At 32.5% G+C, this 15,619-nt stretch overlaps 3 protein-coding genes across 4 annotated transcripts; 2 read left to right on the top strand and 1 right to left on the bottom strand.

Annotated features, from left to right (window-relative positions):
- Positions 1–1,036: 1,036 nt before the first annotated feature.
- On the top strand, positions 1,037–8,143 carry LOC103834506 (putative F-box/kelch-repeat protein At3g22730). The gene has a single exon (XM_033287591.1). It carries the CDS (start codon positions 4,563–4,565, stop codon positions 5,883–5,885), a length of 1,323 nt encoding a protein of 440 aa, XP_033143482.1. The 5' UTR covers positions 1,037–4,562; the 3' UTR covers positions 5,886–8,143.
- A 32-nt stretch (positions 8,144–8,175) lies between these two features.
- Positions 8,176–10,826, top strand: LOC103834482. 2 transcript variants are annotated; one of them, XM_009110555.3, is made up of 4 exons: positions 8,176–8,306; positions 8,400–8,487; positions 8,825–9,363; positions 9,433–10,826. In XM_009110555.3, exons 2-4 carry the CDS (start codon positions 8,426–8,428, stop codon positions 10,602–10,604), a joined length of 1,773 nt encoding a protein of 590 aa, XP_009108803.2. In that variant the 5' UTR covers positions 8,176–8,306; positions 8,400–8,425; the 3' UTR covers positions 10,605–10,826. The 2 variants fall into 2 exon arrangements, with proteins under 2 accessions (XP_009108803.2, XP_009108809.2); XM_009110561.3 differs by having other exon boundaries at positions 8,209–8,315.
- Positions 10,827–11,091: 265 nt separating this feature from the next.
- Positions 11,092–11,890, bottom strand: LOC103834498. Its single transcript, XM_009110571.3, has one exon. The coding sequence runs from the start codon at positions 11,723–11,725 to the stop codon at positions 11,237–11,239; it is 489 nt and encodes a 162-aa protein (XP_009108819.1). The 5' UTR covers positions 11,726–11,890; the 3' UTR covers positions 11,092–11,236.
- Between the last annotated feature and the right edge of the window lie 3,729 nt (positions 11,891–15,619).

Below are 15,619 nucleotides of genomic sequence, written 5' to 3'. Positions count from 1 at the left end.
CTTTATTTTTTAATATATTTTAAAAAACATCAATATATAATTTGATAAATAAAATTGATTTAATTTCACTTGGTTATAATAAAAAGTAATTCGACTAATCTAACTTATATCTAAAATCATAGATTTAACTACGATAAAAATATATAATTTTATAAGAATTGTAATTTATTTTATAAATATAAATCATAGAATAACTCAAAACATATTAAAATGAAAATAAAATATTAAACAACTATTACAATTTAGTTATTTTCTAAAATTTATATATATGCATGAGACTTGAGAATATTATCGTTATATTAATTTATGTAATTTGGAATCATACACTTTAGTTTATTATTATTTTTTATTCTAAACAAAATATATATGAAGTTATACATAATCTTCATAAAATATATTTACATATTTAAGACAACAACCACTTAAATGCAAATAAGAAATTAATCAAAATTTTAATATATTTAGAATAAAAAATATTATAGTTGAATTCAGAGATGCAATCCAAATTACGCAAATGATAACTAAATTGATTGTAAAAACAATAAAACCGATTAAATATAACATATATAAAATCATATGTATTATTAAAGTAATATAATATTATAAATATAAATGATGCATACAAATTATAAATTAATTTTAAATTAAAAGTAAATAGTAATCAATTATTATAGTATATTTACTTCAAAAACATTTATACCCGTGCATGAGCACGGAAAAATTACCTAGTAATTATTTATATGAGAAAAATTTTGCTATTCAAGTTCTAAGAATTAAAATTAATTTATATAAGAAAATTTTCTTAGTAGTTTCAAATTTTTAAATATTTTTATTTTTATGTAATTTATATATATATTATGATTTATATTTGAATATGATGTATTCTTTTAATAAAAAGTTTAATACTTGAAAACATTTACTGTATTTATTTTAAAACAATAATCACAATATTTTTATAAATTTCAATGGTAAATTCTAAATATTTTGCTGTATTATTTTAAAGTAATGTACTAATTTGTTTTTTTTTTTGAAAAACTAAAAAATACAGCAAAACCAAAAATTAAAACCAAAAGTTGAAAATCAAAACCAAAAGCCTGGAAATAAAAAAAATCTAAAATTTAAAAATCAAAATTTAAAAACCAAAAACTAAAACTAAAAACTACTAAAACAATCATCACAAAAAAAAACAGATTCTGGTTTCCTATTGAAAAATTATTAAAAACTCAAAAACCAGATTCCCTATTTTGTAGGAAAACTACTTTGTCAAAATCTTGAATGGCATAAAACAGAATTTTGAAGAAACTAAAACCAAAAACCAAAAACAATCAACATCTCAACTTTACAAAACACAAACCAGACTAAACTAAGGTGATTATTGTTTGGATGGTTTTTAGATTTTAGATTTTAGATTTTAGTTTTTGGTTTTTAGGTTTTGAATTTGAATTTGAACTTTTAGTTTTTGATTTTGTAGTACATTTTAGCTTTTAGGGAAACACAAATGGTGGTTTTAGTTTTTATTTTTTGGTTTGAAAATTAATAAAAATTTATTTTAAATCTTTGGTTTTTGATTTTGTTGTAGTTTTAGTTTTTAGAAAAACTTGACTAGTGATCTTTTAGTTTTTAATTTCACTACACTTAATTATTTTGTTTTGAAGTTGAAATAATAATTAATATAAAATATTACTTATTAGGAAAAGAAAAAATAATACAAAATATTACTCCATCCGTTACATTTATATGTCGTTCTAGTTTTTTCACACAGATTATGAAAATTAAGAAATTTTATTTTTATCCCTAACTAATACATTGTTATATTTTATTATGTCATTTTTAGATCCAGTGAAATTCATGTTTAGTTTTACAAGTACACATAACTTCTTAATGGAAGTTACTTACTCGTTCTTGACTATGAATCATGAACTTGAGTAATTCTAATAAGCTTATAGTTTTTGGAATAAAAAAGTTATAATTTTTTGGATGAAATAAGAGATAAAGTGAAAGGAAAATGGGTTATGTGTGTAAAAATGAGAATATGAAGATGTATATATGTTGATTTTAGGTGTATTTAGAGCTTGGTTGTTCATGATGGTTGGTGTTTTGATGACAATGACAATGTTGTAAATAAATGAGGAAGATGAAGAAGAATGTGTAAAACACTCATTTTTTAATAAAAGAAAAAAAATTAACAATGACATTTTCATAAATAACTCAAACTTCTAGGATGAATGTGACAAATTAAAGTTTCAAAAAAAAGCATGAGTCATTTTTGTGTTTCAAATTTCGAGTCATATTTGAATAAAAAAGTTTTATCAAATCTTTATTATTCAAAATCATTAATTGTCATTTTTTTGGACAAACATTAATTGTCATTTATATGTTAATCATATTAGGTAATTCTGTAACTTTTATTTAAAGAATAATATTTTTTGTACAATATTAATCAATTTAATAGTTATTTAAGAAAATATAATATAAGTTTAGATGGACCAACCTAATATTTTAAGGATTGTAAGAATCTTCGTAGTGGTGATACGTGGTTACCTCAAATATTTTAATGCTTATCAGTTAATATATATGAGATTATATAGTTAAATATATACTATTTATTTAATTAATAATTAAATAAAAAATTTAAACTCTGGTTGGAAATGCCTGACCATTGACCGAATTACAATGTCGATTAATGTCTGGTATAGTTTTTAAAACATTGGGTTTTATAGTCAATGCAAAAATTGATGTTTACACATGTTTCAATTTCCTTTATAAAAAAGTAAACTGGAAAGAAAAATTCAATAAACTGAATCCCCAGCGGAAAAGGAGTTTAATTTAATCGTTACATGTGTAATACTCCATTCGTTTCATATTGAGTGTCGTTGTAGAAAAAATGTTTCGTTGCAAAATAAGTGTCGTTTTAGCTTGCATAATTTATTAATTTTATTTTCCAGTTTATTTTTCTATTAGTTGAAATATGTTTAGGTGTATAGGTAATGATGTTTTTATATATAAAATATGTAAAATTAAATATTTTTTTAATCTGTGTGCCTAAATCTAAAGTGACATTTAATATGAAACAAAATGAGTATACAAGACAATATACAATATAGGTTCATCCACAAGTGTGAAAAACTCAAAACCCTAATTTCTCCTTAGATAGCTCTCTTCCCCTTGGGTTGTTCTGGTCTTCCTTGGGAGATACAAAACCCTTATTCTTCCTTTGGGATCGAATCCACAAGAGAAACAATGATGATGTCTCATCTTCCCGCAGAGTTAGTAGAAGAAATACTATCTATGGTTCCAGCCGCATCTCTGAGGCGATGTAAATCTTTTTTTTTTTGATGATCGTGGTATCCAGAGCTTTGAGAGGATCTGACTAACGCCAATGACCTTCCACCAGAGCTTAGCCGGAGAGCCCGCTGAGGCATCCAGGAAGGCTGGTGATCACTCCATGTAAATCCCACCAGTGACCACATGTAGATCTATTTGCAAACTATGGAACACTTTATTCCAAGACCAAAGATTCACCGAGAACCCCTTGGTAATGCTCCAAAGCAATCTCATGTTCTCATGTTGAAAGAACGTAGGCTTTATTTCACGAGTGTAGATCTGAACTTTGTTCCTCCATCTATTGAATTTAGCGATGCACTTAGCCTAAAGCATTATAACAATTCAAAAGTTGCCGATATAGTTAAGAGTTATTCACTGCGATGGTTTGTTGTTATGCACCACCACGGAGGGTGAACTCGTAGTTTGGAGCCCTTGTTTAGGGGAAACAAGGTGGATCAAACACAACGATGGTCGCAAGTGTTTCCGTCGAAAGGCTATGTTTACTTTAGGATACGGAAACAACCAATCTTGCCGCTGCTACAAAATTTTGATGTTTTTGGATTGGTACGATATAAGCGGCGAGTACGACCAAAATTCTGATATTTTTTGGATGTTCGTCTCCTTTTTGTTGTCTATACCCACATCTGTCTCTGGCCAACGATAATCTGAAATTAGTCTACATAGCAACATGCCAACAACACTGGTTTTGTTTTCGAAAGATCTTTGGTTTGAAAACTTGATCGAGGGTCAAAAGTCTGAGGTATACAACAAGACAAGTAGACAACGATTGATTTGTTCTCTCTTCTTCAACTTTCTAATATCAAGCAAAAGCAATTGCTGATTCCTTGGACTGTTTTTTTTTTCATACTAGGACAGAAGCAATGGCTAGCTAATCTGGAAGCGGTGGTGGCTTAAGAGAACCGCCGAGTGAGCAAATTATTGTCGATTTAATGATTAATAAACAAGAGGAAAGGAAACATTATATCAATGTGGAATATATGAAAAAAATATTGTCGGCTTAATGATTAGTGATAAACAAGAGGAAAGGAAAAAAATATAGGGGAAATCATTTTTTTTTTGTCCGTATAAAAAAATAAGGTTGGTTCAGTGGAAACTTTAAAACTCAAAACCCTAATTTCTATTTTTCTAGATAGCCCCCATTGAGTTGTTCTCGTCTTCCTTCAAACCCTTCGTTTTCCCTTGGGCAGGGATAGCTTCCAAAAGAGAGGGAAACAAGGATGTCGAATCTTCCGGCAGATTTGGTAGAAGAAATACTCTCTAGGATTCCGGCCACATCTCTGAAACGGCTGAGATCTACTTGCAAAAAATGGAACGCTTTATTCAAAGACAACAGGTTCATCGAGAAGCACCTTTGTAACGTTCCAAAGCAGCTTCATGTTCTCATATTGGAGGGATGTAGGCTTTATCCGACGAGCGTAGATCTGAACGCTGTTCCTCCGTCTATTGAATTTAGCGATGAACTTAGCCTAAATTATTCGAATAATTCAGAAAAGGTTTATATAGACACAGTTTTTCACTGCGATGGTTTGTTGTTATGCACCACCGGGGAGGATGAACTTGTGGTTTGGAATCCTTGTTTAGGGGAAACTAGGTGGATCAAACAAAACGATGGTTGCCTGTGTTTCCGACGGTGGATACCACGGTTTGGACAATTTAATGGGAGAAAGACCAAATTTGCTTTAGGATACGAAAAGAATCAATTTTTCCGAAGCTACAAAATCTTGATGTTTTGGGGATTTGACAAAACAGGAGGCGACCTAGTTGATGGATTTGAAATCTACGACTTCAACTCTAATGCGTGGAGAGTTGTTAATGCTCCCAACTGCTTTGTAATAAGATCCCATGGCGTGGCTTTGAAGGGAAATGCTTACTGGAATGCTTATGATGACAAAGACTCCGACTACTTGCTGAGTTTTGATTTTACGAGAGAGAGATTTATACGTTTGTGTTTTCCTCTCCCGTCTCATGACTGTATATATACGGCTCTATCAGTTGTTAGAGAAGAACTCTCAGTGTTGCGTTGTATAATAGGCTCATCAACGATGGAGATGTGGGTGACCAATACTAATTGTGAAGCAGATTTGTCATGGAGCAAATCCTTTGAAGTGGACTATGGTTTTGATGTTTACACGAGTCTTTTAATTGACGAGCATAAGAAAGTGGCCTTGTGTTGTAGTTCATATTTTAGGGAGGACAGGAACGTGGTGTGCACTTTGGGAGAGGAAGATAAATATTACACAGAAATCGCTTTTAAAGCAACGTATTTATTACGTCCTCATATTTTCAATTATGTTCCAAGTTTGGTTCAAATCCAGCAAGGTATTGAATCAGATGTTTTTTTCGGTAAAAGTCCTCGTAGAAGATGGGATGAACGTAGCGGAGGAGGTGATAGTGAAACGTGGGAGGATTATCACGCCCAGTTACAACAAGAGATTGATGACATGAACTCCGCGTTTGAAGAATGGGACGGGTGGGAGATAGAGTGTACTGATTTTAGCAGTCTTTGTAGAAACCGAGGTCGTGGGTGGAAGACGAGGTGAGTTACCTTGTGACACAAGTGATCTCTCCTGATATTTATTCCCCCGTCTCTGTGTCTCATTATATTTTTGTATAATCGTCGCAGTTTCTGCTAAGCCATGAAATTTAATTATCATCTTGAACAATATCTCAGTTCTCAAAAAGGAACTCTTTGGCACTCTATCTTCTTGCATCTTTTGCTCACTTGTTAGCTTTGGCGTTCATTTATAAATATTTTATTGATTTCAGTTCAGCCTTATACTAGAACGTGTTTGTTTGCCACTTTGAGACAAAAGATTTACATACCAATGGCCTCATCACCTCACCACCCACGGCCAGGCGAGGTACACAATGTGCTCGCCTTCGCTCGCTTTTGTGTTTTTTTTCTTCTTCCTAAAGCACTCGTGGTGAGGCTTTGTTGCAAGTATATAAACCAATTGGTTTGTTTGAAAATAGTACATAAACCCGTTTTGATTCCAACCGATGTAGTATCAATATTTTCTGTGGAGAAGAGTATATCCTTCTCAATTAACCTTGGTTGATGAAGATGATGACATGAAGGGTGTTTAGACAAGGAAGACCTTGGCTACGACATTAAGTCGGAGTTTGAAGAGAATTAATTATGGTTTTGAATCTGACTAATAGAGTTTTAGGAATTCTTGTTTTGGTTTGGTTTTGAATTTGGTATTTTTAGTTGGTATTTTACTTGGTGTTCTTGCTAATTAAACTTTATATTTTGCAAATATTTTGAAGTTTTGGATTAAATTAAAGTGGATTTGGTGTTTCTGGTTTCTAGCATAAACGACCGCTTTCTGGTGTCTCTTTAAAGCTATCAGTTCTTATCATGAGTACATAGAGTTTTGCTTACCTTTTTGATGAAGCATACACGACCGCTTGTCGACCACTTTCTCGCCTTGAGTTGCCTTTCGGCATTTTAAACTAGCCAATACATCATCTCGTTAGTTCAATAACATACGTTGTGATGGAAGAGGGTTTGAATCATTTTGTGAAGAAACCGTTGACATGGCAAAGCCTAACAATTCATCAAAACGATTTCATGTCATCTATTCCATTCACGTACATTCATCAAGAGTAATTCATTGTATCTGTTCTCTTTTGCCGGCTCATCCTCTATACCTCCAAAAATCTCTTTAGTCACTCCTTACACATCCACCTATCATTACCCCTTTCGGACAAGTTTTTCCTCAATCTTTATAAGAAAAATTGCCATGCTAATCTCCAAGAAATTAGTTGGCATCAAAGCCAGGGCCGGCTTAGATAGGGGGTATCATAGATGAGGATTCTAGTCAAAGTTATACGAAGCTCAAAATTTGCAGTCTCCAATTGGTCTTAGCAACAAGATGATTAGCTGTAACCCCGTAGGAAATTAACTTTTTTCTGAGAAGAGAGCTTGGAATATGCAAGTGATCGTTGCGAGAAAGCCTCTGGATAAGAAACATCAGTAGATTCAAAATCATCATTGTAGTGAATAAACATGACTTGATGCGTCAGCTTTTTTTTAGTATAGTGTGTGAGACTCCTAGCCAATTTTCTTGGATATGTAACATCATTAGAGTCTGTCTTGCTTATACTTGCTCTTAATTATAGGTGAAATGTATATAGGCACCTTTATCACTAAGCTGCTCCGACTCTGAATAAGCAGAATTCATTGTGTACCACCCAACACTTGTCTATGTAATGCCAACAAGGTGCTGCAGCCTCAACGATGAGCATAAAACTCTCCAGATTCAAATATGACTCAATGAGATATCAATTTGATCATTTTAGTTATTTCAAATATTTTCTAATAATTTTGTGGTCAACATGTAGCTCTTTGAATTTTGGAAAAATCAATAAAACTAACAAAAACACACAACATTAGTTTTGAACATTGGATGTGACTTAAGGTATCTATAATTTGATTGGAAGAAAAAAATGGCCTTTTATTTTGCAAATTATATTTTAATTTACTTTTTTTCCAAAGGATTGACATATCCATATGTATTTCTATTTAAGTGGGAAAGAGCATCCACGTAGTGAATCTACTGGAAAATCTCTTAATACATAACAATATTAATATCTAATTTATTAAGTGTAGATTAGATACTAATTGAACAAGATGTTTTGCATTTTGATGTGTAAATACAAAATTACATTAATTATAAGTATGAGATATCGTTTTAATCCGCGCGAGTGTGAATAAAGTAAACCGGTAACAAAAAGTTAAACTTGACCAAAACTTGGTCCATTACAGTAAAAAAAAAAAAGAAAAAAAGAAAGGGAACTATATCAAGGGTATAATTGTCAATTAACATAATTTGATTCGATCCACTTCAGCTTGAAGACTAACCACATCTCCAAAGAGAGAGAGAGTTAAAAATAAATCCATCAAAGAGCAAAAGGGGGAGAAGGAGAGAGATTGAGAAGCCTTCAGATCTGTGCCTGTAAAAACCGTTTGTTTTACTTCCTCAATCACACGAAAGCTTTTATAACTTTCGATGATTTTTCATCTTGACTGAGGGTTGGTGTTTGTGCAGGGCTAAATTAGGGTTTGAGTAGCAGCATGTCTTCTCCGTTTTATTCTCCGACAAATATGCAGCAAGACATCGGTCAGTCTCCTCCTGGGTAATTTTGTCTTCTCCATTATCTCTCTCTGTTTCGTTTTATTTAATGTGTATCTTTGAACTGAATTTCGTCGGAAATTGGGACCAGTCTCCCCACCTCTTTGAAATGTGAAGCTCGAGACATGAGAACCAACAACAGTTGTTTGAGTTTAAAAAAGTTTAGATTTGAGCCAAAGTTGTGTCCTTAGGGTTGACTATTGTGTGCGTGTCTATGGTCAGATTTGACATTTGATTCCTAATAAAGCTTTTTTCACCGTTACAGTAATATTTAAATGTCTAAATGTGGCTTTTGTTTGATGTGAGTAATGTAATGTGTTAGTGCTAATTTTTACATGCAGGTTTGATAATGAACCAGTTCCAGTGAGTACCTACCAAGACACCGAGCCTGTCCCGCTCTCAACTTATCACGAAAACGAACCTAACGGTAACCAACCCGAAGCCACTCAGCAAGAGCTCGACGACTTCTGGGAAAACGGTTTCAACAGAGAAGAGGCCATTCAAGAGCCCAAGGAAAACGGAAAGAGGAGGAGCGTAGACAACACCTCTTTCGCTCCTGGTGAAACCGATCTCAACCAACTCCCACCCATCCCGCCTGTTTCAACCGGTCAAGGTCCTCCCTACGCCCCTGTTGACTGGCCTAGCCCTGGTGATGTTTGGACTTGGAGAGTCGGGAGGAGAGTGACTGCTCTTGGCTTCCATCAAGACAGGTTCTTGATTCTCCCTCAGCGGCTTCAGCAGAGGAATGTCCCAAAGTCTTTCGCCAGCAAACCTGCTCTCGCTCGTTATATCCAAATGAGTTTCCCTGAGATGGATGCTGATGCCTTCTTTGCTTCCTTTAGCTGGAAGATCCCTGCTCTCTTCCAGCCTGCTGACAAAGGTAAAGTCATTGATGATAACTCTGGTGTTCTTAGTTTTGAGCTAAGCTGGTTTCTTTTCCTTTTGTTAGTTGATGATGCTGCGTCTCTCTTTGAGGAGACACCAAAGGAAGTAAAGACCGAAGGAGCTGCTCCAAGTGATAAAGAAGGAAACTCCAGATACAGCCAGAGGAAGAGGAACCCTATGCCCACGTTTGAATCCGTTGTAGAGAAACCTAAAGCCACCAAGAAGAAGAAAGGCGCAAAAACTCCTGGCACCACCACTGGACCTCAATCCTCTACCAAACCGAAACCATCTCGGCAATCTTCGAGACGCTCTTCGAACCAGCAGAGCGGTGGTGCAGTGGAGTTAAACCTCCAGAGCGAGGAGGAGGGAGGTGGACCCGCTACTGCACCAAACACTAGTGGCAGGAGAAAGAAACGCAGAGTTAACGTTGAGGAGGAAGACGTTTCCATCCCTCACATCTACGTCTCTCCAATGAACGGTGTCCTCGCTGTCTCTCACGAGCCTATCGATGTCGACCCGATAGAGTTCGACAGCTACCTCAACTCTCTTGAAAACCTTCTTCACCAAGGTCCAGAAGATGCTGGAACAGAGTCCTCTGTTCTTGTAAGGGCAAGCTCTCCAATGAGAGAGTACGAATGGGCTGAAGCTCGTATGAAGATCTCGTCTCTTCTAGAGAAGGACTTCCCTACTCTGTTCACCTCCAAGGACGCTGCGGAGATAGCAGCGTTAGCGACTAAGCTGAGGAAAGATCCTAACCTCTCCGCTGAGGAGATAGTGAGGCTGAAGCTCATGGAAGAGATTCCAACGTTCAGCGAAGTGTTTCAGGAGAACAAAGCTGTGATCGAAGAAGCAGACAGGTTCTTCTCTGCGCTGGAGCTCAACAAAGCCAAAGTAGCTTCGCTTAAGTACGAGTACAGCGATCTGAAGCACAAGCTAGGGAGTATCCAGATAGAAGTCGACGAGAACTCTGAGGCGATCCGCCAGATCGATGAACAGATGGCTCAGCTTCAAGCGAGAAGGAATGAGCTGAAGAAGTACATAGGTAGCAAGGAGAAGGAGAAGGTTGATCTGAGCTACGGACAGAAGATGGTGGCGAACTCGATTCCTAAAGTGGTGCAGGAAGTTCAAGCGGCGAACTCGAAGAAGCCTGAGTGGGAGTGCAAGAAGGAGAATGCTCTGAAGCGTGAGGAAGAGATCCTCTCTAAGTTCAATCCACTCAAAGGCTTCTTCCTCTAAAAGAAATCAAAATCTGGCAGTCTTACCTTTTAGCCAGAGTCTTGTTGTATTATCATTAAGTAGCGGCTTCTTTTTTATTTTTGTGGCAGACTTGTTGAAACCTTTCCTAGGCTTTTGGGGTTTTTATGCTTATGTATGCGTTATGTTGGATGTACTTTGGAAACTTTCAGTTAGTTGTAAGCGACAACTATTGCTCTTTTGATGGAGACTGGTTCTTCATGACTCTGCTTACCCAAGTCTTGTATTGATGTTGTGCATTCATGTTTTAGCTTTGGTTGTATGTATATACACAATGTGATCTTTATCCATACATGGTGAATGACACAAAACGTTATCTCGCAACTGGTTATCTTCCTTGCTATTCGTTTTCCAAAGTATAACAGAACAATGATGAAGCATTTCATTGAAAAGCCACATTGTTGGCAGTTAACTAAAAGTATTGTCTGAAAGAAAGACAAGGTTGATCTTAAGCTACAGTCCCTGAATCTGTATGAAAGGTTCATCATATGAAACAAAACGAGGACTTGTCTTCTTGATCAAGAAACTCACAAAGATTCAAAAGAAAACATATTCATATTTAGAATTCCATCGTTACATAAGCTGTCTTAATCCAAAACAGACATTGCTCGATTTTACAGAACAAGAAGTAGCCTCCCACTTCCCACACCTTGTCCAAAACCACCATCATCATCTTCCTCTGAAACCATCTTAGGAACCGTAACAACCAAAGCCCCATCAACACAAGCCACGGTAACAAGCTCAGGCCTCGTCGTCTCCGGAAGCCTAAAACGCCAGACATCAAGCTCCAACTCATCCAACGACAAACCCAAAGACAACCCATTTGTCCTCACGACGATCTTGGTGATACCCGGATGGATCTCCACCATATACGCCGTCATCTCCCCTCCGCCGCCGCGAACACCGTCCGTCTCCGCCACGAATCTGAAGCAATCGGGGTTCTCTTCCACGGAGACGTCTGCTTCGGACCTCAACGGAAGCTCGAGAACGCGGTTGAAGATGTGCGGCAAGCGACGGAGATTCTTTCCGGGTTCTCGGGTCGGGTTGTGGTGATGATGGTGGTGGATCAATGTGTTGTTGTTAAGAATTGGATGGACTCTCATGGCTTTCCGGGTCGGGTTTCTAGATAAAAGTCAGAATGAGATTACAGATCGATTTCAAAGGAACCAAAACCGTAAAAGAACAAAAAGATTGCGTCTTCCTCTTCTTCTTTTCTTTTCTTTATGAATGGGTGCAAAGGCGACGATCAGAAAAAAAAACAAAAGTGAGATAAGGGAGTTCCTTCTTTTTACCTATATACCCCTGTTTTAGTTTTATAACAACTAGTCACTACGTCATTTTTTTTTTTGTCATTTTCTACCATCTTCAGACTTGAATCTTTACAAAGTTACAGTGGATACATTTCAACAGTAAAAACTCATTACCTTTGAGTCTTTGACTGTTAATATCGGGTGCAAATTTGATATCTTCATCCTCGATAATCAAGTAGTAAGACTGTAAGCCTTATGTTATTAGTATTTTACTGAACAAAGAAGACAAATAACATGATTAACTCTGGTCTCTTATTTGGATTTTTAACTTTCGATTTGACATTTTTTTTTTTTACATTTTTCGGCTAAAAGACATTTTTTATATCTCTTTTATTTAAGAGATGGTTCTTAACTTTTCTTAATTAAAAACTAAAAACCGTTTTTTGGTCGAAACTAAAAACCCCAGTTAAGAGACTGGAGTTAATCATAGCTTAAGAGTTCTAAAATTCTCTTTGAATTACTAAGAGTTATACCACATTCTCTGTTATAGAAAATAGAAGTTTAGAAAGTAAAACACCACTCTCTAATATGTAGCTTGTTAATTTACAAACATAACTTCCGATTAAATAGCCCTTGAATATACTCAATGTTTTTCAAACACAAATACAGTCACTTATTGTCACATGTTATTGTCTTTTACATCTTTTTTGTTAAAAAGTTTCACTAAAAGATAAAAAATTACATTACAAAGGATTTGCTGAAATTGAAAATAACATAAAAGAAAAGGACAAAGGAGTGAATCAAAGAAGAGGAGGGTAACGTGCAGCTGATTTGAAAAGGCAACGTGCTGAACCATTGATACACCAGGTACCAAGCCTAAGAGTAAGCAGATCATCACCAATTGCAATGCCCAATTTCATCACAGCCGAGGATTTGTTTTTAAACCATGCCAGGAATCCATAGAGAATAACATTAGACGAACAAGTAAGACCATTTATACACTTGTCTATTCCGTTACTTCCATATCTCCTAGATGGCTTTTATATCTTGAATTTTGATATCTTTGTATAAACCAACCTAACAAACTATATATAGCTAGTTATAGTATAGATATTTACTTATTTTGTAGAAAAAAGTTAAAAGTTCAGACGTACAACTACAAATGAATTCGTTCTATATTTAGATGATATAACTTAACGTTTCAGGATCTATATATTTGCTCTAATCATTCTTGGCTCTGAGCTTAAGTTCATATAAGAACAGATTTAGAAACCAAAATTTATATGGTTTTAAAAATACTTTAAAAAAATAGTGTAATGGTTTAGAAACTAAAATAATTTATCGGACTTTAAACCAACTAAGCCCACCTCTATTTTTTTTCTTCGTGACAAATTTTTATAATATTATTTGAGAAGTTAATTTCTTATGTATCGTTTTCATATTAACTTTCACGACGGTTGATTACACTGATACCTTAATGAATGAAAATATTACATTTAAAATATCATTATTTATTTTTTCATCTAGTTTCCTTTTTAAAATTTTCCAAAAACATATACATATAATAAAAATAATTTTTTTTATAAAGAAAACAAATTGAAAAACGAAAATATATGTATATAGAATATAGTTTCATAAAAAAGGAAAGTTCACAAAATAGTAATATTATATTTAAAAAATATTTTTAAATAACATAAAATATACTTTTGAAGTAATAAAATATTTTTTTTATATCTATATTTTCTTAAATGAAATATATAAATTTGTATATAATATGATTTCATTAAAAACAATTACACAGATAATCTTGATATTAGAAAAAAAATATTATTTCTTTTAAAACATAATTTTAAACAATACAAAAAAATCAAAGTAATATAAATATTTTATATATCTATCTATTTTCTTAGATGATTACATAAAATAATTAAGAAACATAAACTCATATATGTTTAATTAACTAAAAATAGTTTATAATTAGTATTATTGAAATATTTTATTTATTTTTCATATATTTAGGTGACTATAATATCTTTCAATTACAGCAAAAAAAATATCGATAAATTATATTATACTTATATAAAATTATTTTCAAATATAATCACAGTTTTGTTTACTGCTTATTTTTCAGATATATTAAAAATAATAATTTTTTTTTTAAAAAGAAGCATTGTTTGATCAAATAGTTATAGTTTAATGAGGTAGGTATATTATATTTTATCATTATTAAATTTATTTGTTTTCTTAATATTAAATTTGCTTTTAAATTTTTTTTATGTTTGTGGAACTTAATATAACCATAATCAAAACACCAAAGCAAATCTGAATGCATAAAGTTATTTAGAATTTATAAAACATTTTATTTATTTTAAATATTGATATGTCTTCGTGAGCTTCCAAAAATGTATCAACTACTTATGCATGTAACTTTCGATTGATAAATATTATGAAAATACATGCACATTTAAATGGTAAATGAAATTTATTTGATCTCACTTAATTATAATAAAAATAATTATAATTCATTTGAATTTGAAATAATATATGTAACTCAATATACTCACAACATGAGCGACTCGACTAATCTAACTTATATCTAAAATCATAGATTTAACTACAATAAGAATATATAATTTTATAAGAATATTAATTTTATAAATATAAATCATAGGACAACTCAAAACATATTAAAATGAAAATAAAATATTAAACAATTGTTACAATTTAGTTCTTTTGTAAAATTTATATATATGCATAAGACTTTAGGATACTATCATTATATTAATTTATGTAATTTGAAATCAGACACTTTAGTTAATTTTTATTTCATTCTAAGCACAATATATCTTAAGTTATACATAATCTTAATAAAATATATTTACATATCTAAGACAACAACCCCCTAAATGCAAATAAGAAATTAATCAAAATTTTAATATATTTAGAATGAAAAAATATTGCAGTTGAATTCAGAGATGCAATCCAATTTATCCAAATGATAACTAAATCGACTATAAAAATAACAAAACCGATTAGATATAACATATATAAAATCATATGTATAATTAAAGTAATATAATATTATTAATATAAATGATGCATACAAATTACAAATTAATTTAAAATTAAAAGTAAATAGCAATCAATTATTATAATATATTTACTCTTGAAATATTTATATTTGTGCATGAGCACTGGAAAATCACATAGTAAACTATAGATGTTGATTTGAGATGGTCTTAAAGCATCTTTAATGTATTACTCTATTTTTTCTCTCAAATGGTGCAACACCAAAATGAAATTGGGTTTTAATCCAATGTATTGCTACATTTTTTTTATTTCAAAAGAATATTCAAAATGATTTAACTTTTATTTAATTAATAATTATTAGTAACTCTTTTTACTAATAAAAATTATCAATTAACCCCAACTATCTTATGTTTATACAACTATCATAAAAAATATAATTTATTTAAATTAAACAATAAAATTTAAAATTATAATAATCATATATATATAAGATAGCATATTTTGGTTCAATAATGAGCACTGGAATATTATTTTCGCAAATGATCAACTAATGCATTCATAATGAATAGTGAGCTTTTTTTTATCTTTAATTTTTTTAAATCGAGCAAAAAATTAAAACGGTCATTTTCATCATTTGGATAATACTTCACCGATTTTTTCTGTTCCATAAATGATTTACTGAATTATTAGATCACTTATATTTATTTATTTTATATT

This window comes from Brassica rapa, chromosome A01 (genome assembly GCF_000309985.2).
Source record: "Brassica rapa cultivar Chiifu-401-42 chromosome A01, CAAS_Brap_v3.01, whole genome shotgun sequence".
Lineage (NCBI taxonomy): Eukaryota > Viridiplantae > Streptophyta > Magnoliopsida > Brassicales > Brassicaceae > Brassica > Brassica rapa.
Note: the sequence above shows the minus strand (reverse complement) of the source record. Positions and strands in the feature narration are given on the sequence as shown.

Excerpts from the sequence above, each read along its gene's own strand:
- LOC103834506 (XM_033287591.1), top strand. The coding sequence starts at position 4,563 with ATGTCGAATCTTCCGGCAGATTTGGTAGAAGAAATACTCTCTAGGATT.
- LOC103834498 (XM_009110571.3), bottom strand. The coding sequence starts at position 11,725 with ATGAGAGTCCATCCAATTCTTAACAACAACACATTGATCCACCACCAT.
- LOC103834482 (XM_009110555.3), top strand. The coding sequence starts at position 8,426 with ATGTCTTCTCCGTTTTATTCTCCGACAAATATGCAGCAAGACATCGGT. Across the intron at positions 8,488-8,824 it reads ATCGGTCAGTCTCCTCCTGG|GTTTGATAATGAACCAGTTC; the intron begins GTAATTTTGTCT and ends TTTTACATGCAG. Across the intron at positions 9,364-9,432 it reads CTTCCAGCCTGCTGACAAAG|TTGATGATGCTGCGTCTCTC; the intron begins GTAAAGTCATTG and ends TCCTTTTGTTAG.